The sequence below is a fragment of the Eleutherodactylus coqui genome, chromosome 5 (genome assembly GCF_035609145.1).
Source record: "Eleutherodactylus coqui strain aEleCoq1 chromosome 5, aEleCoq1.hap1, whole genome shotgun sequence".
In the NCBI taxonomy this organism is placed as follows: domain Eukaryota; kingdom Metazoa; phylum Chordata; class Amphibia; order Anura; family Eleutherodactylidae; genus Eleutherodactylus; species Eleutherodactylus coqui.
Window position 1 is genome coordinate 205,933,566 of NC_089841.1, and position 26,820 is coordinate 205,960,385.

Here is a 26,820-nt window from a genome sequence, read left to right on the forward strand (position 1 = left end):
GCAAATACGCAGTGAAAACACATGACACCCGTGTATTCACTACCTATTTGTGCAGCAAATAAATGGCCTTTTTCGCAGCTTATTCATGTGCACAAAAACGGTGAAATACGCGACGGAAAACCGTATACACCCGTGTGAACACCTGTATTTTCTGCCCTGTTTGTGCTGATTGACAGTTTAGTAGTTCGATTCTCTAATGTGTATGGGGGAAACAGAACAGATAATACCCTTAACAAGTAATGTCAGGACTAATAATTCTCAGTATCAATATGGTGCCTGATAAGTATCAGGCAGGGGGCTGTACTGCATAGAAGTGACTGCATTATAAATAGGAGACTTCCAAGGTGTGACAGGCGAGGGGCACAGGGAAAATGTGTTTTCACCGGAGTGGCCTCTACTCACTGGTGAGAGGTTGGTGAACCATAGTCTTCTACTTCTATGTGACTAATTTCTGTTGTCGTATAGAAGAGCAGAGTTGTACTATACAGTGGGAGTCCGTGGCAGACACATGTAACCATACGCATACGGTTACAAGTATAACTTTGTCAGCACCAGGTAAACTTTGTCCTTCCAACAAAACTTGTGACTTTGGTTCTGATTGATCATGGTGTGTTCTTGCTCCTTTTCACATTTTCTGCACTCCTTTCACACACTTCAGATACTATTAAAAGTTTCCACTAATTACAGTAGGATAGATTAACTCCCAAGATACAATTGTGAGATTGTGTGCTGAAAGCATATCTCTGTCTCTGCTCATCAGATACATGAAATGCCCATTCCAAAAGTCAAATCAGTCTTTGCTCACAGATTAGTAAGATGTAAGGGACAACTATGTCTATAAACTGGGTTACAGCACTCGGCCCCAAGGTGTTCCACTCTGACAGTCGCGCCTCTGATATAGCCGTTTAGCTGTCTGGATGTTGAGGGATGTGGTGCACTTACCTGCCCTCTTGTATTAGTACATTGGTAAGTATATAGCCATTTGTTGTGATTTTTTTTATTTGCTTCTGTCCCTTTTTTTTGTGTCCACTCTGACAATGGTCTTTATCAAACCTCTTCTCAGCCCAGCTACTCTTTTGTGAAATATGTGTTCCCGTAATCCAACATTAATCGATTTAATAAGTACCAGACTATCAAATATTTTAGATCATTGGAAACTAAAATATATTAGGATATCGATGGGCTGCCTTGTGGAAAAGCCCTTCATTTTAAATAATTGGATAACCCCTTTAAAAGTCAATTCTATATGTTTTGAAAAGGGTTATCCAGTTATTTAACCCTTTGCAATTCAATTTCGGATTCAGGGTTTCCTAGGGAGCTTTCTCTTTCTGCCAATATACAATGGCGCCATCTGCTGGCTAGAACCAGTACTGCTGAATGGCACATGCTGGAGAGGCCCCTGACCATAGAGCGGCCAGTAATATACAGTAAGAATATTCTGCCGGATGTCTTCCGACATCGGAGCTGTACAGGCTGTAGTCGGAATGTCTTCAGACGTCAGACAGTGGATTGGAAAGGGTTAAAGAGTAGCTGTACTTTCAACTAATTTTTTTAAATTTCATAGAGGCATTTCAAAAGTATTAATGAGTGAGGGTCCCGCTGCTGAGGCCCCTGCTGATTGCTAGAATGAGGGGACTGCAGCACTCACCCAAGCGCTGTTCCCCCTTGGCTGTCTTTGCTGCTTTTCGGCTTCTTCCGGCAGCTGAATCGGCCTGCGTAGACGTGAATAGAAAGCGCTATAGCCTCACAGTGGCCATCTTCAACTGCCGTAAGGAGCTGAAAAGCAGCAAAGAAAGCTGAGAGGGATCAGCGATTGGGTGAGCGCTGCAGCTCCCTTGTTCTTGCGATCAGTGGGGGTTTCAGTAGCAGGACCGCCACTGATCAGTACTTTTGACACACCAAAAGTTAGGTGTAAGTGTGGCTACTCTTTAAAATTGAGGTCTTCTCCTTAGGATAGGCCATCAATATCAGATCTTTGGGGGGTCTAATTCTTGATGCCCTTACTGATCAGCTGTTTGTACAGGTCCAGCGAGGCTGTTTATACTGCTTCGTACTGCACATGGTATTACAGCGTTGTCTTAGTGATGCAAATTGTGCCAGGTGGCCGGGGGCACCACAATGCAGGGGGACATAGCGCTAAAACATTCATTCTCTGGATCGGTTGAGGTCCCAGATGTTGGACCCCCAGTGATTTTTAAAGTGATTCCTTCCTCTATGCCCTCACTTTATAAGATGGGAATAACCCTAAGTTAAGTGGATATGTCTCGATTAGTAATAAACCTCTTTTGCGCATGTTTTCCCTTTTCCTCTTCCGTTTCTTGTCGTCTTTCCTTTCCTCCTTTCTCTTCCTCTAGTTTATGTCCAAGACTGCCAGTTATATTGCTTTTTATTGCATCTTAAGTAGCATGCCAGCAGCTCTTCAGTAGGCATATTGCCCATGATGGCCTTTTGGCACATTTTGTCTGTTGTCATCCAGTTTGACATAATATACTAAACCAGACAATGACAAGGTGCATAAAGGAAATTCACACTTGTTTTCTTACAACAGTTTTGACATTAATCTTCTGGTATCTTGTTGTACAGCTAATAAGATAATTCTGTCATGCACGGCAGTTTTTGGCAGCGATTCTACATCTAGGTTTAGGAAAAATGGATGTGATCATTTATAATGGCCGCTACTGGCCAAGCAGATGTTTGCTCCTTGCGTCACACAGAAGCAGGAGTTTCCCCTTGTTAGTGTCTGCCGTGATGGGATCTGAGCCATTGCTTACATGTCGGCAATGTACAAGACAAAGAGCCTGTTAATGGAGCATAAATCCACCTATCGGGCTGCTCTGGATGCTGGACATGTGCTGCTTTGTTGTACGTTACTTTCCAAAGTAACTGGCACAAGCTCTTAAAGGCTTTAGAGTCTCTTACAAAAAATCTTAAGGAAAGATGGTAAGATAAACCCTCTTAAGTGGACGCTGTAACGGTGTGATCCGATTGACTTTCATTGTTGGAAACTTTATTACAAAAGTCATGTGCGGCGACCCAAGCGGGAGGCCCACCGTGACGGGGAAGACTACGGGGAAACCAAGATGGATGTCATGGGTGGCTCTGTAATCTCTCCTGCCAGCTTGGCCTAGCTCAGTACATAAACGTAGCAGTAAAGAATATGAATATCCCGTGACGCCAGTACCCCTTTAAGGTTGCTAGTCACATGGCGCGAAATAAAGACTTTGTAGCTTTGATTCTTTATCAAGTAATAAATTGTGCGGAAAACAACAATCTTCTTTATAGATTCTCTCTTTTCTTCCAGACCCTCAGGCTGGGTTCACACAGGGCGGGTTTGCCGCGGCTTTGCCGCACGGCAAATACGCCCGCGGCCGCTAATCTCGGGATTAGCCAGCCATGTGGACGAGATTTCTCAGAAATCTCGTCCACACGGGACGGCCAATCCGCTGCGGTAAGTCAGTCTGAAATCGCGGCTGCGGCCGCCGCAGCCGCGGTTTCAGAAGATGCAGCATGTCTATTTGCCTTTCCTTTTTTGTTTATTTTCGTCGCGGCCGCGCTCTCCTCTATGGGAGCACCGGCCGCAACGGAAAAGCAAGCGGCCGGGCCGCTTCAAAGCCGCCGCGGCTTAAACCGCGGCGGTTCTCCCGGCGGAAATCTTGCGGTTTTTGCTGCGGCCAAATCGCGAGATTTCCGACGGGAATACGCCCTGTGTGAACCCAGCCTCAATGTTACACTCTTACTAGGAGACCCTCTTACCTCCAAACTCCGAACATCTTTAGTTTCTGTTATCTGATAGACTGTCCATGGGCACACAAAGAGATTCAGAAGACCAGAACGAGGATTAGGCCAGATGCACATGGCCGGCTTGGATTCCGCATGCAGGATCCCGCAGTGAAATCCGACTCAGTGCCTGGCCAGAGACCCCTGCTTACCTGTCTGGACCTGTGCTGCAGATGTACCTGCTGGCGCGCATGCGCAGTGCAGATTGTGCCGAGCTTCAGCTAGGCGATGACGCGGATTCCGCGGCTCGTCTGCCGTTTAGGCTGCGGATGAGCCGTGGATCAGATGGCTTCCATTGACCTCAATGGAAGCTGTCTGAATGGAATCCACGCTCAAATAAAGGATACTGTGATTTTCCATCCGTGAGCGGAAAATCGCAATTGATTTCCACTCGTGGACATGGAAGAGCGTTTTTTTTAATAGCATGCTATGGGCACTATTTGCTGCGTAATCTGGAGGCGGACACCCTCTCCGGATTCTGAAGTGCAAATACACCTGTGTGCATTAGGCCTTAGGTTAATACTTTTTGGTTTAAAGCTGTATATAACTTCCTCATACTGCCCTTGTGTGCTAAAAAACAACAAACCTCACTAACTGCCATTGTACTCTACATTTCAGAGACAAACACCCTTATATTATATATTCTTGCATACAAATGATAAGATATATATTCCAATTCACTCCATTCAGTCATGTCCGACTCTTGTAGGCCGGTCCTCTCCAGGCTTCTGTATGTCTGCTTTCAATTGTCCAATGTCCGTTCCCGTGTCCTTGATGGTGTCCAGCCAATGCGTCTCTTTCCTTCCCTGCTTCCTTTTACCACTGACCCATAGGAGGCACAAATTTTTAGGAAGGTGTGGCTAAGTCCTATGGCTTGGGGAAAGACCTGGTGACCTACCCCGTAAAAGCTTCATCATGAAACACTAAGGATCAGAATCAACAAGCTTCAATACGCACACGCACACGCACACACACTTCATCTACCTATGTCTGTGCAGCCGGTCGGACATCGTCATAGGGAGCGGATGTACCATGTGGCTTCACTCCCATTGAAATCAATTACATTTCTGGCTCTAGTAACTCAGACATTGGGGCCAGACGTTGAAGTGTTCGGCTAACTTCACACGGGTGAGAGCGATGTCAGGCTGTGAATCGCCGCCCGATATCGCGCTCACCAACATGACATTTCCCTGTGGATGCGAGGCATTTTTATCTCAAACCCGCCTCGCATCCCTTTGGGGAGGTAGGGATCGCGGAGTTTATCCCATTGCTTTCAATGGGGAGGCCTTGCATTGCACAAGGTGCGATGCTGCCGTCGGACCCATTGAAACAATGAGCGATGTGATGTGAGGTAATGCCCAAAGATAAAGACATGCCGCGATTTATTTTTCCCGCATGCAGGAGAAAAAAATCGCTCATGATGACCCCATTCAAAACGATTGAGTTCATATCGACGCACAAATCTTGCGTGATTTTCTCGGCCGCGTGAAATCTGCCTAATGGTTGCTTCAGCTTCCATTGATCTCTCCTGCTATCACGTATGGCGACGTCCAGCCCTGCTGCACTGACAGCACGCCAGCTGATCAGCTGATCGTCGGGGATCCTGAGTGATGGACTGTAGTGTGAGTTTTCCAGAATTGCTGACCTGATCTGTATGATTGACAGCGTGTCTGTCACTAGACTGCAGTGTCCTATATGGGCTGACAATATACAGTCTACCGAGATAGGTTGGAGATGGAACTACATTATTCTATGACCTTGATCTTGTTACAATCTCCACAATTATGTGCTTTCATGGTTGACCTGTATCGTCACTTTCTTGCCTGCTGTCAGGATTACTTTAATGCCTCGTGACAATTATTCTGTGAAGCTCGCCTTTTCCTTCCACACGCATAGTGTTTTGCCTCTTACTAAGACCGGGCTCACATGGGCGGTGCAAATTCCGCGTATGGGAGACCCGCAGCGTAGTCCAGCTGTGACCCTGACCGGCGCCCCTGCGTACCTGAATTTTGCTGTATTTTGAATGACCGCATGCGCAGTACAGTTTGTTTTTTTGAATGTTTGTATTCCCCGCACCGTTGTTAAGCAATGACGTGGGTACCCGTGGCCCATATGCAATGTTAATTGCGGATGGGCTGCTGGTTGGACCGCCTCCATTGACTTCAATGGAGGCTGACTGCGCGGAATCCACCGCAAAATAGAGCATGCTGCAGTTTTTCCTCCACTCGCGGAATTCGCAATTCACATCTGTGAGTGTGAGCAAAAAACAATTTTTACATGCCTTTAGAATGGCTGCAATTTCCTGCGTTGGAGCCCGGCCTCAACCTCACTATAAGGGCTTGTTCAGACGAGCGCTGTTAGCGGCGCACAGAACGCGCTTCTAATAGGAACCAATAGGCTCCTATAGAAGCATTCAAGATAGAGAGTGTTAGCCGCACTGAATCAGCGCATCTAACAAAGATAGGACATGTGAGTGCAAACTCGCATGTCAGCTCCGAGGTGCGCGCAAAGATAGAACCTGCCGTATCTTTCCTGCGTGCTTTCCATAGGCTCCCATGGGAGTCCGCACCTCGGATCGTGTGAACGGGTGACTTCACGTAGCTTGATGCAGCCCATTCAGGCTATCTTTTCAGCACTCTAGCAGCGCTGCTAACAGCGCTAAAACAGCGCTCGTCTGACCGAGCCCTAAGGCAGCATTCTCACAGTTTTTTTTTTTCTGTGTACGCTAAAATTGCATGTTTGTATGGTGTTAAAAACGTAAAAATATATACCTTGACATATACACATGAGCGTAAACGTATTTGTGTGCGCATGAGTGCCGCATATTTGCAGAATTAACATTGCTTTTTTGCTTGCACATCGGCGTATTTTACTGTACTCTTTGCGTGCCCATGGCATGTGCATTTACGTGCGCCAAAAGGAAGGAAAAAAAAACACGTCAATGCTCCTAGCCATTGCAATGGCTAATTAGTCTAATGAGTTCAAGGTGTGTGTGTGTTTTTTTTTTTTCCCCCCTACACAATTATGCAGTTTTCACGCATCTAATAGCGTATTGTGTGCACATTTTTGCATTCCCATTGACTTCTATGGGGACTTTTGGTTCTCAAATGTGGAGGAAAATGGCGCGTGCTGCTTTAAAAAAAAAAAAAAAAAAAATAAAAAATAAAATTTGGTTAAAAAAGCGCAGGACAATACGGGCTTGTGAACGAATACATTATAATCAATGGGTTCTGTTCACTGCGTATTGCGCACGCAAATATACCCATTTCAAGCGGGCCTTACACATTTACCGTACACGGATAACTCAGTGTGAACGCTGCCTAACATGGTTTCTACTGGAGGGGCCCGCTGGAAACATTAGCTGGCTGCCAGACACTTGGCGGTGATGGATGTCCTCTCTGGAGGGTGCGCAGCCGTGTCAGCGTTTACATTTCACGTGTCAGTTTTTGCTTTCACAAGAGGGATCTCCAGCCAATACATCTGTTCTGTCCGATGTTTGACAATCTGGGTATCGTATTCTGGACGGCACGGATCTGCCATTAGCGTTCTGCACTATTGCGCTTCTACTAATCATGGAAACTCTGACTAGCAGACCATATTCAGTAATATTGACTTTGCTCACTTCAATACCTAAATATGGTGTTGGTTAATTTTAGGCCATAAAACTATATTTTTATCCCAGCGTTTTCGTAATTATTATTACATGCCCTGGGGGAGCGCTGATTATTCTTATTACCAGACTGTTGACTTTTTTCATTCTGTTAGTTTTAAGTCAATGTTTTCTTATCAGATCAGCAGATTTAGAGTCACGTTCGTCCCCTCGTAGAAAAGCCGTCCTCGTATTATTAAAACCTCTATGAACTAAAGCAATATAGCAGGGTGGGTCTCACCATCAGTCTATGCAGGCGCTTAGGAAAGCTGGGTGTCAACCTATTTGGGAGCGGTAATGATGGCAATCTAGTTTGTTGCTTCGCCATTTGTATTCTGCTTGTTACATGGTAAGAGGGGGCATCGCATGGCATGAGTTATGCAGCTTTCTCAAGTACCATGGAGAGAAGCACTGGGGTGGGCTGATGTAATTCTGCCCAAGCAATAAGTCTACAATACCGAAACCACAGAAGGATTGAATGTAAGGCCTCATTCGCACGACTATGATTTTGGCGCATATTACAAAACTGCGTCACACGTGGTGAATGGAGTCAATAAAAGTAAATGGACTTTTATTGATCCATTCACATTAGCATTTAAAAAGGACATGTATCGGGAAGGGTATCGTCTCTCCTTAAGGAGAACACCTAGAAGGTGACTTATAAGGACATCCATGAGCCTCTGGGAAATATGCAAACAAGGAAGATGGAACAGTACCTCTGCAGTGCCACCTATTGGATGGCAGTATTCCTGCAAATCAATGTCAGACCCTTTATACAAGTCTTTATAACAATGATTGGGAATTGAAAGCCAAGCCAGAATCCATACACAGACAGCTGTTTCGGGGGTTTTGTCCCTCATCGGTGTGCAGTAGGTTTCTGGCTTGGTTAGTGAGAGGCCTATGACGTAGGTCATCGTCTCTCCTTAAGGCCCAATGTCCACGGGTGGATCTGATTTGCGGAATCCGCACATCAAGCCGCCCATAGGAATACATGGGCATCCGCAAATGAATTAAAGCATGCGGATTTGTTTCGCGGACCCTTCGCTCCGGTAAACAAATCGCAGCATGCTCCATTTTGCTGCGGATCCCGCACGAACGGCTTCCGTTGAAGTCAATGGAATCCAATTCAATTGCGGACAGCCCGCGGATACCATGGGAAAGCTGGAGTTAAAAGAAAAAAAAAGTATTGTGCATGTACGCATTCACAGTGCAGAAGAAAGAAGATCCAGACTGGGACGGAGAAGACCTGCACAGGACCTGGACAGGTAAAAAAAATGTCCTCTGCCATGGGCAGGGTCAGATCCCGCTGCAGGCTCCCACGAGCAGAATCCGACTCGCCCATGGACATGAGGCCTAACGCCTTATGTCCACAGGCGAATTGGATTCCACATGCAGATTTCAGCAACGGGAGACCTGTGGAGACCATTTGCACAAGATCGCAGATGTAATAGTTTTTCCGCCCAGGTTTACGCGAATGCACCTTGGATCATCCACAGAATCAGCAATACACTGCGGATTGTCCTCACCCATTGACTTCTATTGAGCCATCCGCTGCGATTTGTTTTCCGCACAAAATGGTCCGCAAATCAATTCTGCATGCTTAAATTCAGTTGTGGATGCCAATGCTTCCCTATGGCACTTTGAATTGCGGATCTTCCGCACTGGGCACTTGTGCAGATTCCGCAAATTAAATCTGCCCCTTGGACATTAGGAGAGCACTGCATGTAGATATGCGTGAGAAAACGATCGCAGCATGCTCTATTTCTCTGTATACCATACATTGTGTATGGGTGGTGTGGCGATACATGTGCAACCCCACTATGAAACAGAGTGGGAATTAGAAAAAAAAAAAAAAAGCGAGAAAGTCACACTGTGCATGACCGCATGCGTGAGATATGTTGTCATGCTCAGTGCACTCGTTGCCATACACAGCGGTAGACTGCGCTCTGCTGGTATCACACAGACCAGTAAAACGCTGCAGGCCGGCTTCCACATCTGCTCTGGAACCTCTGTTGGAGGATCTGTTGCAGATTTTGCACAAAATATAAGCTGAGCGGAAACCAAACAAACCCTATTAGAGTCAATGGGTCCATTCGGCACGGTCTGGTACTGTCATAAGAAGATCCGTTCAGCCGGTGGATTCCCCTTTCCTGCTCCTATAATGCAGCCCCGAGCGCAGATATGAAAGCAGCCCATTACTGATTTGTTCAGTTGCCGTGTTCCTTGACCTCCTCTGTGGCTGCGGTAGAGGGGGAGGTAGTTGCCGCCGCACAATGCTCGGGGCTCATTCTTTCATCTCTCATGTGATTTTCCTGCGTGGGATAAAGACGCACAAATATTAACTCGCCCATGAAAAAATGGCATTAGCAAGAAGAAATGGGCAGAGGTAGTGGACTTACACATGCCTGCACAATAAGATGGGCACAGGGCACGCTTGTAGTCAGTAACTAAGAGACACGTAGGTCTGCATTAGCCATTAGGCTATAAAATAACCCTGGCCAATAATGTGTTAATTCAGCAAAAATAGAAATGTATAAGGTATCATCACTTGGGTGAGTTCTACCAGCAGCGCATGAACTCTGTGTCACAGCAAGAGCATTCCTGTTCTAATAACTACTTGGCACCCGCCCGGCCTTGGCAGCGTTCCCCTACAGGCACAATTTGCTACTGCTAACTAGGCATTTGGGTATATATGCCAAGTTTGTGCAGCTCATCACATGTGGCTTCCCTATATCCATGTAAATCCGCTGGATTATATATGACACTTGGATCTTACCGTGTTCTTCTACTGTCCTGCTTACCCTCTATACCGCCAGAGCTCTGCGGTTTGCATCATCTCTCTATGATATGAGTAGGTCATATGAAAAGAATCCAATGTACAGTTCCAAAAAGGTTATTTATGATGAATTTGAAGTCCCTGGATATTCTCCCCAGCTGCTCCCAGTTGCCTACCGCTACTTTGTAATAAATTAAAAAAGAACCTTGTCTTCGTAAGATCCTTGTAAGGAGCGAACTATACGCTCACCCAGCTAGAGGATCCGTTCGGAGCCTCCGGCGCTGATTTCTGCTAAAAAAAAAAAAAACGGGACGAAATAACGCAGCATGCAGCGCTACTTTCTTCTGTCAAATCCAATGAAATGCGAGAAGGATGTTTGGAAACCGAACAGATCTCATTATAGTCAAAAGGATCCATTTGGCACCATTTGGTTCAGTCAGTTTGCCAAGGGGTGGTTGTTTTCCCTGCTCCTCAAATGGAGCAGAAAAATGGAAGTCCATAGCGCTGATGTGAGTAAGTTCATGCCAAAGAGTGTTAAGGCAGCATAAATGCAATCCTAAGCTCTCACTCATGACCTGAAGGTTGTGGGTTCAATCCCCGCTTGGTTCAGGTAGCTGGCTCAAGGTTGACACAGCCTTCCATCCTTCCGAGGTCGGTAAAAAGAGAACCCAGCTTGGTGGGGGTGGTGGTGGTGGTAATAAGTAATAATTACCATAATTACCTGAAAGCGCTGCGGAATAAGTTGGCGCTATACAAATAACAAAATTTATTTCTTTTGATGTCATGAGAGTTCTGTCTTTAGCTTGTAGTGGACAGGACAGATTTTAAAGGGAAATTCTACTTTTTGATGTCTTGCCTATTTTTAAGTCTAATCAATAGGACCCATAATAGGCATGGATTAGTTTTTTTTTTTTTGCCCATTTTAAAAAGTTAAAATGCGACAAATGTATTAATAGTAGAGATGAGTGAGCGTACTCGGAAAAGCAGTACTCGCTCGAGTAATTTGCTTTATCCGAGTATCGCTGTGCTCGTCCCTGAAGATTCGGGTGCCGCTGCGGCTGACAGGTGAGTCGCAGCGGGGAGCAGGGGAGAGCGGGCGGGAGAGAGGGAGAGAAAGATCTCCCCTCCGTTCCTCCCCGCTCTCCCCTGCAGCTCCCCGCTCCGTGCCGCCACCCGAATCTTCAGGGACGAGCACAGCGATAGTCGGATAAAGCAAATTACTCGAGCGAGTAGTGCTTTTCCGAGTACGCTCGCTCATCTCTAATTAATAGATATCTGCCTTTTTAGTAAGTTTTTCACAGATCATTCTAATTGTCTCCTCCACTTGGCTGTAAATTACGTTGGTCAATGACCGGGCTCGTCCGTAAGTATAAAATGCCGCAGGACTCCCGCAGTGTTTTACAGCTGTGACTCTGTGTATGGTGGCGGAATTGTACTGTGCATGACCACATACGGGGAACCGTATATACGCGACAATAGAGAACAATGGACTCTATCTATGCGGCAAAATAGCACACGCTGCGTACTATTTTGCGTCCGCGTAATACGCAATTCCAACATGCTAATGTGAGCGGAACTGCATAAGGCAATGTAACTGATTGCCTGCGAGTTACCGCGTATCACACAGTCATGTGAGCCCGGCCTTAGACTACCTACACATGGGCGAGAGCGATATTGGGCAGAGAAACTCCGCCTGATATCGTGTTCGTTAGTGGGCGTTTTCACGGTGATGCAGGACTTTTTATGTAAAAACTCCTCCCATCATGTCAGTAAAGTAGCGCTCCTCCGGTACAGTAGGATCGGTAAATGTTTCCTATTGTTTTCAATGGGAGTTCTCCATCACACTCGCATGCACATCGCACGCTGGGCCATGTATTTTACTGTCCCGTTGAAAACAATGGGCAATGTGTTCAGAGGAACGCGAAAAGATAGGACATGCCACGATTTTTATTTCCCCCACCCTTCCTGCATCGCATCACTCATGCATATGACTCCATTCAAAAGAATGGGGCGCTTATTCATGCGTCTTGCTATGCACAAATCTTGTTTTGAGTTTCTCGGCCGCGTGAAACCGGCTTCAGTAGACCATTGTATATTATCTGCAAAACTTTTTATTGTACAATTAATACGTTTGATGTGCTGAAACTAGAAGCCAGATAATCCTCCCGTTTACCATTGTCCTTCAGACCCCATCAAACCTTTTTGTTACAGTGTTTTATAGCTTGCAGAGATGGGGCAGTTCTGCACTCTGTTCTAGAGAAGAGCCGGCCAGGGGCATAACTATAGAGGGTGCAGGGGATGCGGTTGCACCCGGGCCCCGGAGCCTTAGGGGGCCCATAAGGCCTCTCTTCTTCATATAGGGAGCCCAGTACTATGAATAAAGCATTATAGTTGGGGGCCCTATTACAGGTTTTGCATTGGGGCCCAGAAGCTTCAAGTTATGCCTCTGTGCAGCATGGTTTAGGTATGGGTACGGGTACAGATACAGGTAGAGGGGGGGCCCCAGCTCACCTTTTGCATCAGGCCCCCTGAGCCTTTAGTTACGCCCCTGGGGCTGGCGGTACATGTTTAAGATATTTGCCGTCCATGCTTCTAGATACTAATGGTCAAGTTGAACGCTTGGCGCCAGGCCCCATTCCTGGGCTGTGTATCAGTATATAAATAATTATTGGGTTTCCTTTAAACATTTTGAAAGGAGCAAATTTGAAAATCATGTTGGTGAATTGCACATATAATTGTTTTTCTAATATTTTACAAAGAACATTAATCCCATAAAAACGTGTTAAATCCCCTCCCCCGCGCCAACACTTTGTGGTGTTATCAGAATGCTGCATCGGCTGTGGCCATGTGTTTAGGAAGGTTGGCATTTGGCACATTCTGCGACTGCATTGTTGGAACCTGTTTTGTGAGTAACAACAGAAGGGAGTTGAAAAGCAACTGATTTTATTTATTTAAAGCCTACATAACTTTTAGGACTCGGGCCACTCCCACAGGCGTTGGTAAAGCATTGCATTTATGAACGCAGTATTTTTGCTAGGACAGATCTGCTTTGTGCAGTGTTTAGGCCGGTCCCCCCTACGGGCGATCCAGATTCCACATGTAGGAGCCCGCAGAGGAATCCAGCTCTGACCCCGGCCGGTGACACCAGCCCCCCCCCCCCCCTTCTCTTTTCTGGATTGCGGACGCTCGCCGTCAGTCATCCACAGTACAGATTTTTGTTTTAAATATTTGTTCTTCCAGTGCTGTTGCTAGGCGATGACGCAGGTACCGCCATGTCAATTGCATATGGGCTGTGGGTTGGACATCTTCCATTGACTTCAATGGAAGCCGGATTCTGCACAAAAATAGAACATGCTGCTATCTTAAATCCGCTCGGCGAAATCACAATTGCCATCCGCTCATTTCAGCAGACATGCAAATGTTCTATTTTTTTTATTTTTTTTTTAATAGATGAGGAATACTGCAGTTCGTCCGCATGGATGACTGTCACAGATTCTGCAATTGACTTGCAGTCATGTGCAGCCGGCCTTAGGCCACCTGCACACGGCCGAATTTGCATTGCGGCATCCAAAGTGGGCATCCGTCTCCGGACTCCACGGCAAATACCTTCCATAGCATGCTACGGAAAACAGTTTTTTACCTGCCCACAAGCAGCAATCTCTCCCCTTGCGAGGGAAAAAAATCTCAGCATGCTCTAGTTTTAGGTGAATTTCCTGCAGATGGCATTCATTGAAGTCAATGAAAGCCTTCCAACCCGCAGCCCTTCCACATTCAGCATTGCAGATAGGTTGTGGGATCCGTGTCATTTACATTGCGGCATAATCTGTACTGCTCATGTGCGCCCGTGCGCTGGCCGGCACATCTACAGAACAGAATAAGAAGATTCCAAACAGGTACGCGGGGTCGCTGACCGGGCACAGGGTCAGATTCTGCTGCAGGATCACGAATGCGGAATTCAGCCCGTGTATGGGCGTCTGCCTGCATTGTTTCTATACTTTTAGCACAGTAACAACGCAGGCAGAGAAAGCCGATGATGTCACCACTTTAACATTCCCTACCGGTGGCCTAAAACGCTGCGTTCAAATAAAGCGGTAAAATGCTGTACACAGTGTTCTACCACGTTTTTGACAGCGTTGAAAATGTTACACATTGACTTCAGTGGGCGACGTATCACGTTTAATAAATGCTTTAACAACAAAAATAGAACAGACCGCGCTCGAAAATTGTGGCGTTGCATCTAAATGCTAGTCTGAGGAGCCCCATTGAAATCAATGGTGGCGTTTTTACAGCGTTTAGCGCAGCGCTTGAAACCCTGTGGTAAACGTTATAAAAAGTGTTGTGTGTAAGAGTGGCCTAAGTTGCCATGTGTGGATACATTGGGTCTAACACTATATCTTGCCATTATATGACTCGTACATGGAATCTTTCCCCATTTTCACCTCTGCAGGGTGTACATCTGATTCTCCATCAGCACTGGTGGGAAGTCTATATGTAAAAACAGCAGCAGATATCTCAGCATTGGCTCCAGCATTCACACTTGTGTTCGAGTGTCCCTCCCTCCCCTTTTGCCCCCTAATGCTTTCTGCATACAGTCCATTGAGCAGGATGACTCCTCTGCCTGCTCTGCCATCCTAGCATCCCCTGTCAATCAATACAGAGCAGACAGTGGACACAAAGCTTAGGGGGGAGTGAGACTGCACTGTAGACGGATTTTTCTTTAAACTCAAATATAATATTTTAGGTAAATAAAATAAATAGCCAGTGTGACATTTAGCAAAACTGTTCTCATATTAGTACAAGTTCTCTGAAAGGTGTGCCCATTTAAATACGGTAATAACATTAAAGGGTTCTTCAGGACTGCAACGTTAATGGTCTACCCTTAGGATAGGCCATCCGTATTAGGCCAGTGGAGCCCTGATTCCCAAACCCCTGCGGGTCAGATGATTAGAGTGGACATGTGATCGCTTGTGTCGGTCCCCCAACAATCTGATGTTGATAGCCTCTTCTAAGGATAAGCCATTAATTTTGTAGTCCTGGGAAACCCCCCAAGAGTCCGGCCACATGGGACGTATTGTAGACAGTGGATCTTATCCTGTAAATTGTGCAGCGGATCCATGACAACAAATGCAGTAAATCTGCATGTAGATCAGGTTTCCTGCAGATTTCACCTCCTCATTTCAAGTGAAAATCCACAGCATGAATTGCCATGCTGCTGATTTAAAATTTGCACCAGTGTATTTACATTGTGGATTTTTTTCTGCGGTGTGTGGATGAGATTTCTGGCAATCCCATCCACGGTACTTGTACAGTAAAATGCTGCGAACAGTTTTACTGCAGAAAATCCGCATCTGGAACATACCCCAAGGACTCAGGAGTAGAGATGAGCGAGCATACTCGGTAAAGCGATATACTCAAGAGAGCATCTCCTTTTTCGAGTACCTGCTGGCTCGTCCCTGAAGATTTCGGGGGGGGGGGGGGGGGGGTAAGCGGGGGGTTGCAGAGGGGATTGGAAGGGGGAGAGAGAGGGATCTCTCTCTCTCCTCCCCGATTCCCCTCGCTGCCCCACGCCGCCCTTGACCCCCGCGGCCCCTCTGAATCTTCAGGGACGAGCCAGCAGGTACTCAGGAGCATAACTATAGGGGATGCGGTCCCAGGAGCCTTAGGGGGCCCATAAGGCCTCTCCTCTCCATATAGGGAGCCCAGTGCTATGAATAAAGCATTATAGTTGGGGGCCCTGTTACAGGTTTTGCATTGGGGCCCAGGAGCTTCAAGTTACGCCTCTGCCCAAGGTTTTCCTACCATACAATGCCCCCGTGTCATAGAAAAGACAAAATTTCCCGAGCCCTGGCTTAAACTGAGACGTCTCATGAACACGTGGTAAATAAGGACGCATAGTGGCTCAGTGGATTGGATGTGACCAACTACAACTTCTGCACGGAGTTTGTAGGTTTTTCCCCATGTTTGCATAACCCATCGGTAGGTTACTTGGCTTCTTCCAAAACTGGCCCTACTGTGGATCTGAAATGGGCAAATTAGATAGCTATCACTCGCAGTTATCACAATCTCTGTAAGGTGCTGCAGAATGAACCTCCCAGCGTCTCAGGATGTATATTTACGTCATGGCGGCGCGGGTTTGTATATCAGTAAGACATCTGATCCTCACTTCTGGCAAGCACATGGCACAGAGAGGACGGAGCCCGCTGACAGATCTACTCTCTTCTAGCGGGCAGGTGACGATTACTTGGGATAACACGTCCACTAATGCTCTCGGCTGCAAATCTCTGGGAACTCCGGGTTGGCAGCCTTTTATTTAGATGCTTCTAACGAGAATGTGGTTGATCTTGTTCCAAGATGTGTAATTGTTTCAGGCTCTAACCACAACCATTCAGGAGGTTTAACATGAGAAAGGCTTATGAGCGAGAGAAATATTCATTAGGCCAAGTTAGTTGGTTATAAACTCATTGATGGTGAAGGTATGATGTCCTTCCAGACTCGTCCGGGGTCAGGATCACATGTTCCTACAAGACAGGTTAGCCGGCTGGGGTGGTTCCTGCTGCACGGATTTCTACAACACCCAATCACATGAAAGGGTAACTCGAAAATTTCAGCCAAAAATCTGTCGCATATAAATTTACCAATATATGGATCAGTAGTCCTCATTTACAGTGTAAAAGCGGAGACTCCCTGATGTTGGAGGTCTTTTTACAAGGGCCTATAAATGGCTTGTTGTAAAAGCTGACTGCCGAATTAGTGAGTCACTAATGCCGTAATTACACGGAAGGATAATCGTTCAGAAAATCGATCAAACAAATGAAACTTAATGATAATCGTTACGATAATCGTTATGCCTGACGAGAATCGTGTGCTTCTCGTTCGTCATTCAGTTTCACCCGGCATAAGTCATTGCCGGCTCGTTCACTTATCGTGCAGTTTAAACTCTGATCCTCCAGTGTTTGACAGAGGAATGGGAAACGTGAACGAGAATTACATGATTCTCAGCGAGAACCGTGCAGTCTAAACACACTGAACGAGAATTACATGATTCTTAGCGAGCATCATGCAGTCTAAACACGCTGACTGAGCGCTAACGAACTGGTGATGATGTTACCAGCTCATTCGCTTAGCCAAACGAAAATTGTGAGATTCTTGTCCTGTGAAAAAGGAGCATAAGGCTGCATTCATACATGGCATTTTTATTGTGGTTTTTAATTGCGGTTCTTCCTCAATCATACTTTTTTATGTGGTTTTTACTTGCGGATTTTACTAGTGGATAAACCGTAACAAGAACGCCACGTGTGAATTCGGGTAACTACGCAGTGCATTTGTGCTGTGTATTTACCTGATGGGAGTTGTTTTTTTTTGCGCACACCTCTGCGTTTTACTGTATTTTTTTGCATGTACATTTGCGTATGCAAAAAACAGACACGTATGCTCCCATTGATTGGTATGGGAAACTGTGCAATTAGTTCAAGATTCAAATGCACAGAAAAATAGAGCATGCAGCGTTTTTGTTTTTTGTGTATGAACAAAATGTGCGTGCAAAATACGCTCATGTGAATGAACCTATTAAAATCAATGGGCTTTAGTCACTGCGTATTGTGTGAGCAAATACATCCATATGACACCGGCCTAAAAATTTCATCTCTAAGTTACAACAGTTGCGTGCCTGTCCTCCTCTCTTGGAGCTTAAATCTCATAGGTTCTTAACTGGATCTTGGAATTGGCTGGGGGGTCACCATTACTACTGGGGACGATGGGAGGGGGTCACTATTACTACTGGGGCCACTGTGGGGGAAATTATGACTACTGGGGCCACTGTGGGGGGACATTATGACTACTGGGGCCACTGTGGGGGGACATTATGACTACTGGGGCCACTGTGGGGGGACATTATGACTACTGGGGCCACTGTGGGGGGACATTATGACTACTGGGGCCACTGTGGGGGACATTATGACTACTGGGGCCACTGGGGGGGACATTATGACTACTGGGGCCACTGGGGGGGGGACACTATGACTACAGGGGCCCCTGAGGGGGACACTGTTACTACTGAGACCACTGCGGGGGACATTATGACTATTGGGGCCACTGTGGGGGAAATTATGACTACTGGGGCCACTGTGGGGGGACATTATGACTACTGGGGCCACTGTGGGGGGACATTATGACTACTGGGGCCACTGTGGGGGGACATTATGACTACTGGGGCCACTGGGGGGGACACTATGACTACAGGGGCCCCTGAGGGGGACACTGTTACTACTGAGACCACTGCGGGGGACATTATGACTATTGGGGTCACTGTGGGGGACATTATGACTATTGGGGTCACTGTGGGGGGTCACTATGACTTCTGGCGCTACTGTGGGGGGGGGGGGTCACTATGACTACTGGGGCCACTGTGGAGGTCACTATTACTTACTGGGGCCACTGTGGGGGGGGGGGGAGGCACTATTACTGCTGTGGCTACTGTGGGGGACACTATTACTACTAAGACTACTATGGGGGACACTATTACTACTAAGACTACTATGGGGGACACTATTACTACTAAGACCACTGCAGGGAGTCACTATTACTACTGGGGTCAGTATAGGGGACACTATTACTACTGGGGTCAGTATAGGGGATACTGTTACTACTGAGGCCACTCTGCATGTGGCAGCGTACCTCAAGCTGACTTACAGTTTGTTTACATGTGGTGGAAATCCTGCAGAATGTCCACAGTAGAAATTTCTGCTGCAAATTCTGCAGCATTTCTGCATCCAAAAAAACTGCATCCTGTACCGTTGGTGCGGATTTTACTTAAAATCAGCCACGTACCTGCAGCTGATCCTATACTATGTGGCGCTCACCCTCACCACCTCTGTAGGCTTCATGCTGTCAGCGCTCCCCGGCTACCAGTTCGCAGCAGCCTGGTCAGGTGCAGCGCTGCAGGTCAGGTGAACCCACTACAGGTTACTGGGATCCGGAAGCCGGGGAGCGCTGACAGCAGAAAGCCTAGGGAGGAGGTGGGGAGAGCGGGTACATGGCTGATTTCCAGTCAAAACTCACACCAGCTTTCAGCTTTTTTCCAGATGCAGAATTTGCTCCGTTCTTTTTTTGAAATGGCCCAGTACATTTTAGAACGATGGAGGTAAAATCATATGCCGTGATATGCCCTGCCCCCGACCACACCTCTATGTTTTGCTTTGACCCCTGGAAAATCTGGTCACCTTAAAATACAAGAAAATGCATTTCAAAATATTCTATATTGTACTATATACCTTAGCTTCCTTATACAGTGCACAGGAGTGGGGTATTGCTACACTTAGTTCGTACATCCTCAATTTATGAGAACCCAGGTCAAACTTTTGTGACTTCCCTCTTCCATCCGTTCTTCTGAGGTCAGAAGTAAGTACTAGCAGATAAATACCATAGTAATAGCACTACTTTGTCCTGGGTGTGTCAGTTTAAGCTTTTTATCTGTGGAGTCCCAAACATATGGTACATTGATCTTAGCTACTTTTTTTTTTTTCTTCAAGGTTGGCCATCCACCTTGTGAGGGTTTATTCAATCAGGAGTATATATAGCGGCTCGCTGTGCATTGACTTCTCTGTCAAAATTGCGCAGCGTGACCTTCCGAAGCTCTTGTCTCAAGTTAAAGAGGCATTTATGTGCATCGTCTGAGGAGTCACTGCTGTAGCTCTTCCTCAGCAGAATGACTTCGGGAGAGGAGGTCGTCTACCCTAACTGCTTTTCCTTTCTGATAATTGGCGCCCATCTCTATGAGCACCCCCCACTTTCTGCCACATGGTAGAATTTCACGTTGTGTTCCTTTTTTTTAATTGCTTCTTTTAAAATTCTGGGATGTCCATAAGATGTCCCAGGACATCTGATCAAGAACGCAGCCGACCCGTCACAGTAGTACTCTCTGTCCTTGGCACGTACGCAGTCAGTGTGAGTAGTGACCGTTAAAGGAACAAGAACAAAGTATTTCCTATAGCTCCTTGTTGTACAGATTACTGCAAAAGGTGTGTTTATAACCAACAGGACGTTGCCAGGGGCGACCAGCGTCAACCTTCGCCGTCTGGCAGGATTAGAATTATGCAACTAACACATTTTGAAAAACAAGCAAACTAAGTACTTTTTCTGTTTTATATCATTGAAAAAACACTTGACATTATTCATTGCAAGTACCCATACAGCACTTGGATCAGGCCCGGATAAAGACCAACTGCATTTGGCAATAGAAAATGGTCCCTGGCACCAGATTTTGATCTCTGCCTTTTATGCATTTACCAGCCATTTTTTTCTACCTGGTGCCAAATGTATGGAGCCGGATGTAGTGATTACAGTATCTAGCTCCATCTCACTACAGGTGCAGTCAGACAGCCTTTCATGGAATGACAGAATTATGTGCTCTTCATGGATGCAGGAAGCTACATACTAGGCTACTAATATATAACTTTCTGCCAGCAACAGGGTATTGTAGTAGGTTTGTACATGGGATGAGATGAGTTTTTGAGTCTTGCTCTAATTTCTGTTGAGGAAAGTGTAGCCTACTGTCACTACTATTAAAGGGGGAAGAGCCTATAACTACTGGGGAAGTGATAGGGGCCTGCAGCCTCTACCGGGGAGGGGGCGGGGGCCTGCAGCCTCTACCGGGGAGGGGGCGGGGGCCTGCAGCCTCTGCCGGGGAGGGGGCGGGGGCCTGCAGCCTCTGCCGGGGAGGGGGCGGGGGCCTGCAGCCTCTGCCGGGGAGGGGGCGGGGCCTGCAGCCTCTACCGGGGACACAATTTTTTTTATTGCTGTAACTTCCATTTAAGAGAGCTCTATACTGACTACTGTGAATTCAAAACCTTATGCGGTGTGTAGGGCCAGGCTTGCATATTTTAGGGAACCTTGCTATACAGCATATCATTGCTAGCTTCTAGACCTCCTGGCTGGTTCACTCCCACTTGGTGCTACCTCCATTTATTTCTGTATCTATTCCATGCCCAAAGCAGATAGATAGATTGGATTGGATTGATTTCAACTTGAGTCCCCCCTTTAATTCTGGCCAGTAGTAATATCAATCATGTCCTTCTAGAACTATTTGAAAATGTGTCTTTGTTACATATATTGCACACCGTTCCCCTGGCCTGCTACCATAAAATATTTTATTATCATGTGTTTCCTGTGATTTATATCATGCCAGTGTTTTCTGCAGCGTGAGAGTTTGTTTTGTTGAGGGCATCCTTATGCGAGTACAAAACTATCCGCACAAAGAAACTGACGTGTAAGCGGGCCATTAATCGTTCACATAGTGTATACTGTCCAAATGCATCACTCATGTTGTTGAAAAACTGACTCTGCATTGTTATTGTGCAGCCTTTCCAACAATTCTCGGATTGTGAGTCTTCTGTCCCAGCTGGAGAAGATCAACACAGACTCTTCAGCCGTGGATATAGATAATGCCAGATTCGTCACTGCAAAAATCCTCCACTTGGCCCAAACCCAAGGTACGGCTCTGCTATTTTCTGTTGGTATGTGTCCTGAAAATGGTGATAATACAGTGATGGCTCCTGAAATGACCTGATTGATTATCTTACAGATATATTCTCTGTGGACCCACAGATTGCAGTTATGGATGCAGCATTACTTACTAATAGACCCATTTATTGTAAAAATATATATTTTATCACTTATGCAATACTTATTTGTGGTTAATATTTGGTCTTTGGAACTATTGTTAAAGGTGTTCCAAATTATTAGCGTTTGACATGCCATCAATACACTGACCACTCGAACTAAGGCTTGACTCATGCAATCACTTTACATGCAATCTTATAGACAGTATGACATACAGTTGCATATTTCAGTGTATGGTGGTTCAGTGAGCACAACCGAACGCAAACCAGCAACATGGGTAAACCAGCGAGGAGCAATAGTAGGGTAGTCACGGTTGCTCTGCTACTTCCTTCCAACTTGGGAAAACGCAGTCATGGACAGTGAGTCACATGCAAGAGTGGTAAAAATAAAAACGGATAACCTAAAATAAACGTTAGACTATCATGATGCCAGTCCATACATGAGTAGGGACCCATTCCAGACAAAAACAAATCAAAAGAAAATTAAAACTGGGATAACCCCAAAAACAAAGAAAATGGGGTAGTAGTTCTTACATTCCTGCAGAGCTATGTGGTACCTCAGTGTAGTTGTTATAAATGGTGGGAAGGACTCCAGCAGACAGTCTTTAGATAAAAGCAAATTTCAACTGTTTATTGCAGGGGAGAGATTGAATAGCGCAACTTTCCAGCAGACAACCGCAGTTCAGATTCACTGGCAATAATGGTTGCATCACATTGATTTGTGGTAGTATAGAACTTGAAATCATATTTGCAGACATGGCATTGAAACCTTTTCTCAGGGAGGCTGTGGCAACACATTGCAGTAAACACTTGCAGCTTTCATCCCTGGCTTTGACTAATGTTGAATAGACCTATTACTGACTCAATTCTTCTCCCCTCTTTTGTCTGCTACTCTCGTCTCCTTCTATATCTCTTTCCTTCATTCTCACTTTCACAAAACTCAACTTCTGTTCCTTTTATTTTCTGACCTCTCTTGCTCTTTCCATAATTCTTTTGGACTCATACTCACACCTGGTATTCTTCTTCCCACCACACTGGTTTAAAATTGATGACCTCCTTCTTCTCCCTGGTCTCCTTCAGCCTCTATTGAGCTGGCTAGACTCTGCATCTACCAATCCTGAGCGAGGCCCAACTAACTGTCCAATACCCGAGCTACCTAAGGATGATTGACGGGAGTGAGAAGGGGTTAGTTGACATTCTGCTGAATCATGCAGAGTTAGTAAATGGGAACACTAGGAAATAACCCCTAATAAACCAATTATTCTTATTGCCTCTTAATTAAAACATGTAATACACATCATTTTCCTCATTTTCTCCTGAGTATAAACATTCAACCGGGAACAGTGATAGGCGTGCTATGGGACCCCCAACTCTGGGGTACTAAACTGGGAGATTTTCCTGGCATACATGCTAAATATAAAGTCCAAAACCAAGTTGAACCAAGAGTACAATGTGCGTCATGGATTACATGAAGGGAATGCAGAGAGAAGACGGGGACCACGACACGCTTGAACAGGATCAGGAAACAGCAGTGAAAATATGAACATTTTATTTAACTGGACTACACGTTTCAACCCCGAAATGGGATCTTCATCTGGCATGTTTACCACATCTGAGACAAATGTTGAACTATCTGATTGATTGGGGGTCTGACTGCTGAGACTCCCACCCATTGCCATAACTTTGGGTCCTGTGTGTCCTCCTGTCTGACTGACAAATGAATGGAACTGCAGCATGCATGCTTGGCAACCGCTCCATTTGTTTCATTGAGACTGCGGGAAGTAACTGAGCGCTCAAGCTCCGCTATCTCCAGAAGTCCGGTTGAAGTGAATGGAGTGCTGGCCCAACATGCGCACTGCTACTCCATTCATTGTCACATGCCATTACAAACGTGCCTCAAGAAGCAAACCCTTACTCTGCTATAGCTGTTGGGATTCAACGATTAGAAAAAACTGAAAAATTGGTTGGCCATCAGGGCCCAGGTCAATGAGGGGTTAAAATCTGGAGAGTTGGAGATCTGTATCAGCAAAGTAAAGCCCTGACCGCTATAAACTATGCAGGGTTACAATCCTCCTTTGGATTGTCTTTGTATTGCCGGGAGTAGTGGGGATATTTGCTCGGTGGTGACACCTGTAATTACACCGTTATTAATTACATCTCAGCCTTTAAGCTTTGGCTATGTGCACCAATAGTGTTTTCAGGGTGGATATTCCAGATTTGCTATCAAGCCAAAGAACATAAGCGCTTGTAATAACTGTCATAGCGGGCTGTAAACATCTCATGTAGTGGAAAAATCACCATCGCTAAAAATAATTTACTTCGGATGGACGAAGAGCTATGTGCCGATCGCAGGAGAAGTGGCTTGGCATGTGTCAGCCTTCGTCAGCATGTCAGAGGTGCTGTAAGGGGCTGAGCTACATGCTGCACGGGAGTGGGCCTCTCCCTAAATCCCTTGTTGTGGATGGTAAGTATAGTAGGCGGCGTGCATATGTGTATGCTGTCATGCCCGGGGTCACAAGCATTAGGGCTCTTATCCACTTGTGTTTTTTTTAACGCTGTGATATCACTGTGTTTTTTTCATGCGATTGTCAATGGGACTTTCTAATGTTAAAAACGCATCGTAGGTTTGTACTTTGCGATTTTTGTGCGTTGCATTTTTAACATTGGAAAGTCCCATTGACAATCGCGTTAAAAAAACACAGCGATATCGCTGCGTTAAAAAAACACAACTGGGTAAGAACCTTTAGAGACGATATCTTCAAGCTCTAAGCTGATATCTTTCATGTATCTAAAATCACTTTTTTGTTTATGATGCCGCTTTCACACGGACTACAAAATCACGCAATTTTTTAGCTATGCGATAGCGCTACAAAACGCATGTATGTGAAGCCCATGGTTTCCAATTTGTTCCTTCCCATTAGCGATGTTTTGTCTGATGCTATGTTGCTATTAAAAAAAATTTGCAGCATGCTCTATCTTTCTGCTATGTGCTATTTTTTTGTAGCCCATGTTTTCCTATGGAGCGTCCTAGTTTATCGCATCACATAGCTTGCGATGAATTTATTAATTTTTTAAAATTTTTTTATTTTAATTTTTTTTTTGTGCTGCGCAATACATTTTTAACATTAGAAACTCCTATTAACTTTCTCACGATAAAATCGCGGGCAGCAGCGATGCGAGAATTTTCACAAAAAAAGCATCACTGCCGCTACAAAATCGCGTGTACAAAGCTGCGACTTTGTAGCGGCGATATCGCTGTCGCCCGTGTGAAAGAGGCCTGAATGATCCTTTCTAGCCTTACAAGTATATTTGGCAGCTGATCATATGGGTTCCTCATCTCCATAAGTCATTGAGTGACATGAAAGTCCTCCCTTTTACAACAACCGCAGCTGCTGTGTGGAGTTTGAGGTGCCGAAGCAGCTGGGGCAAGAAACCTGGAGAATTCTTTTGTGAAGCAACCACGTACGTTCTGCAATGACTGTGGGTTTTGCTTGTTACATTTCTGTGTTTTGGCTATGTGCAGAGATAAGGCAGGCTGGTTTGGCACACAGCATTTTGTTTTTTTGCTGGTTTCTTTGATGTTTTTAGCATTTTTGGTTATAAATACTGCAGCCAGATGTTACTTTATAAGTTTGTTGCTGTTAAGAGCGGCTATTCGACACCCCTGGCATCGCTCATCTCAGAAAGAACTAAGCATCGGACATGTTTTTATCCAATATGCCTGACCCATATTTGAGAAGGTTAGCAGACTGGAAAAGGAATTTGACACTTGAGCTAGAATCAACAGTCGTATTTATTTACATACGTTAATATCTAGTGGGGCTCCTTTGCCCTAATGACATCGGATACTCTCCGTGGCATTCTTTCTGCTAACGTCTGATACACTTCAGCTGGTATTTCCCTCAATTCATCCTGCAAACATCTGATGAGGTGTCTCAAAGAAGTATGTTGTTCATATTTCCTTACCCGACATTCCAGTTTGTCCGATAAATGTCCAATAGGGTTCAGATTGGGACTCCAGACATCTGGCCTGCACAATTGGGGAAGATTCATATCCTCAAAGCAATCTAAAACAGTGTTGGATTTCTGACAAGGTGCGTTGTGGTGTTGGAAGTATTGCTGATCGTTCCCAGAGTATTATATAAGTAGAAGACGTGGCAGCATCAATGGGTGTAGAAAATAAAAGTAAATTTATTCTCCCATAGTACAAAAAAGTATGACGTTTCGCTCCCTCTCCCTGCCTCCCCCCCCCCTTTCCTCTTCCCCCTCCTTCTCCCTCCCCCCCCCCATTAGAATCTTTGCGGGTGAGCAGGCAGACATTCGATAAGGACGATACTCGCTCGAGTATCTGTCCTTACCGAGTACGCTCACTCATCTCTAGTCATTACATTAAATGTTTGTCCATCGCTCAACTGTCCAATGGCGACGCTACCTTGCACCATTATAGACTGGAAGATGCATTGTGCTTCACGATAGACAATGTGTGTTTAACCCGTATATCCAATAGTGTGCCGTCCCTGTGCAAACTATGCGTGACGCCTTCAAGGGTCAAGATCTTATGTAGAGTGGCTTAGGACATGTCACATGCTAATAAGATGCAATCCATTCTACTGATAGGGGGGTCCAAATACTTTTGGTAGGATAGTTTACAATGTTAGGTTTTTTAGGAGCCAAAAAAAAAAGTACTAGATTACAGACGGATAGAGTGAATTTATAATGCTCATGTGCTGTCTTCTGGTACGTTGGTGTTTTATAGCTCACATTTGTGTTTTTTTTTGTTTTTTTTTTAATAGAAAAAACAAGAAAGGAGATGACTGCCAAAGGGTCTACTGGTGTGGAAGTTATCCTCTGCACGCTGGAGGTATGGACGCATTCTTTCTGTGTGTGCTTTGTTTCTGTTCAGTCATCTAATTCTTCCCTTTACAATTGTTTTTCCAGTAAATATTCAAGCCACTAAATTATACCGCACATGCAATTACTTACAGAGGTTTTCCAAGATTTAA

General features: G+C 45.5%; 1 protein-coding gene across 1 annotated transcript in view; it reads left to right on the forward strand.

Moving 5' to 3' along the window:
- Positions 1 to 26,820, forward strand: part of AGTPBP1 (ATP/GTP binding carboxypeptidase 1) — a 134,981-nt gene that overhangs the window by 17,566 nt on the left and 90,595 nt on the right. Inside the window, exons 3-4 of the mRNA XM_066604106.1 lie at positions 21,558 to 21,688; positions 26,611 to 26,678. Of these exons, the coding sequence (XP_066460203.1) occupies positions 21,558 to 21,688; positions 26,611 to 26,678 (199 nt within the window). The remainder of the gene's footprint in view (positions 1 to 21,557; positions 21,689 to 26,610; positions 26,679 to 26,820) is intronic.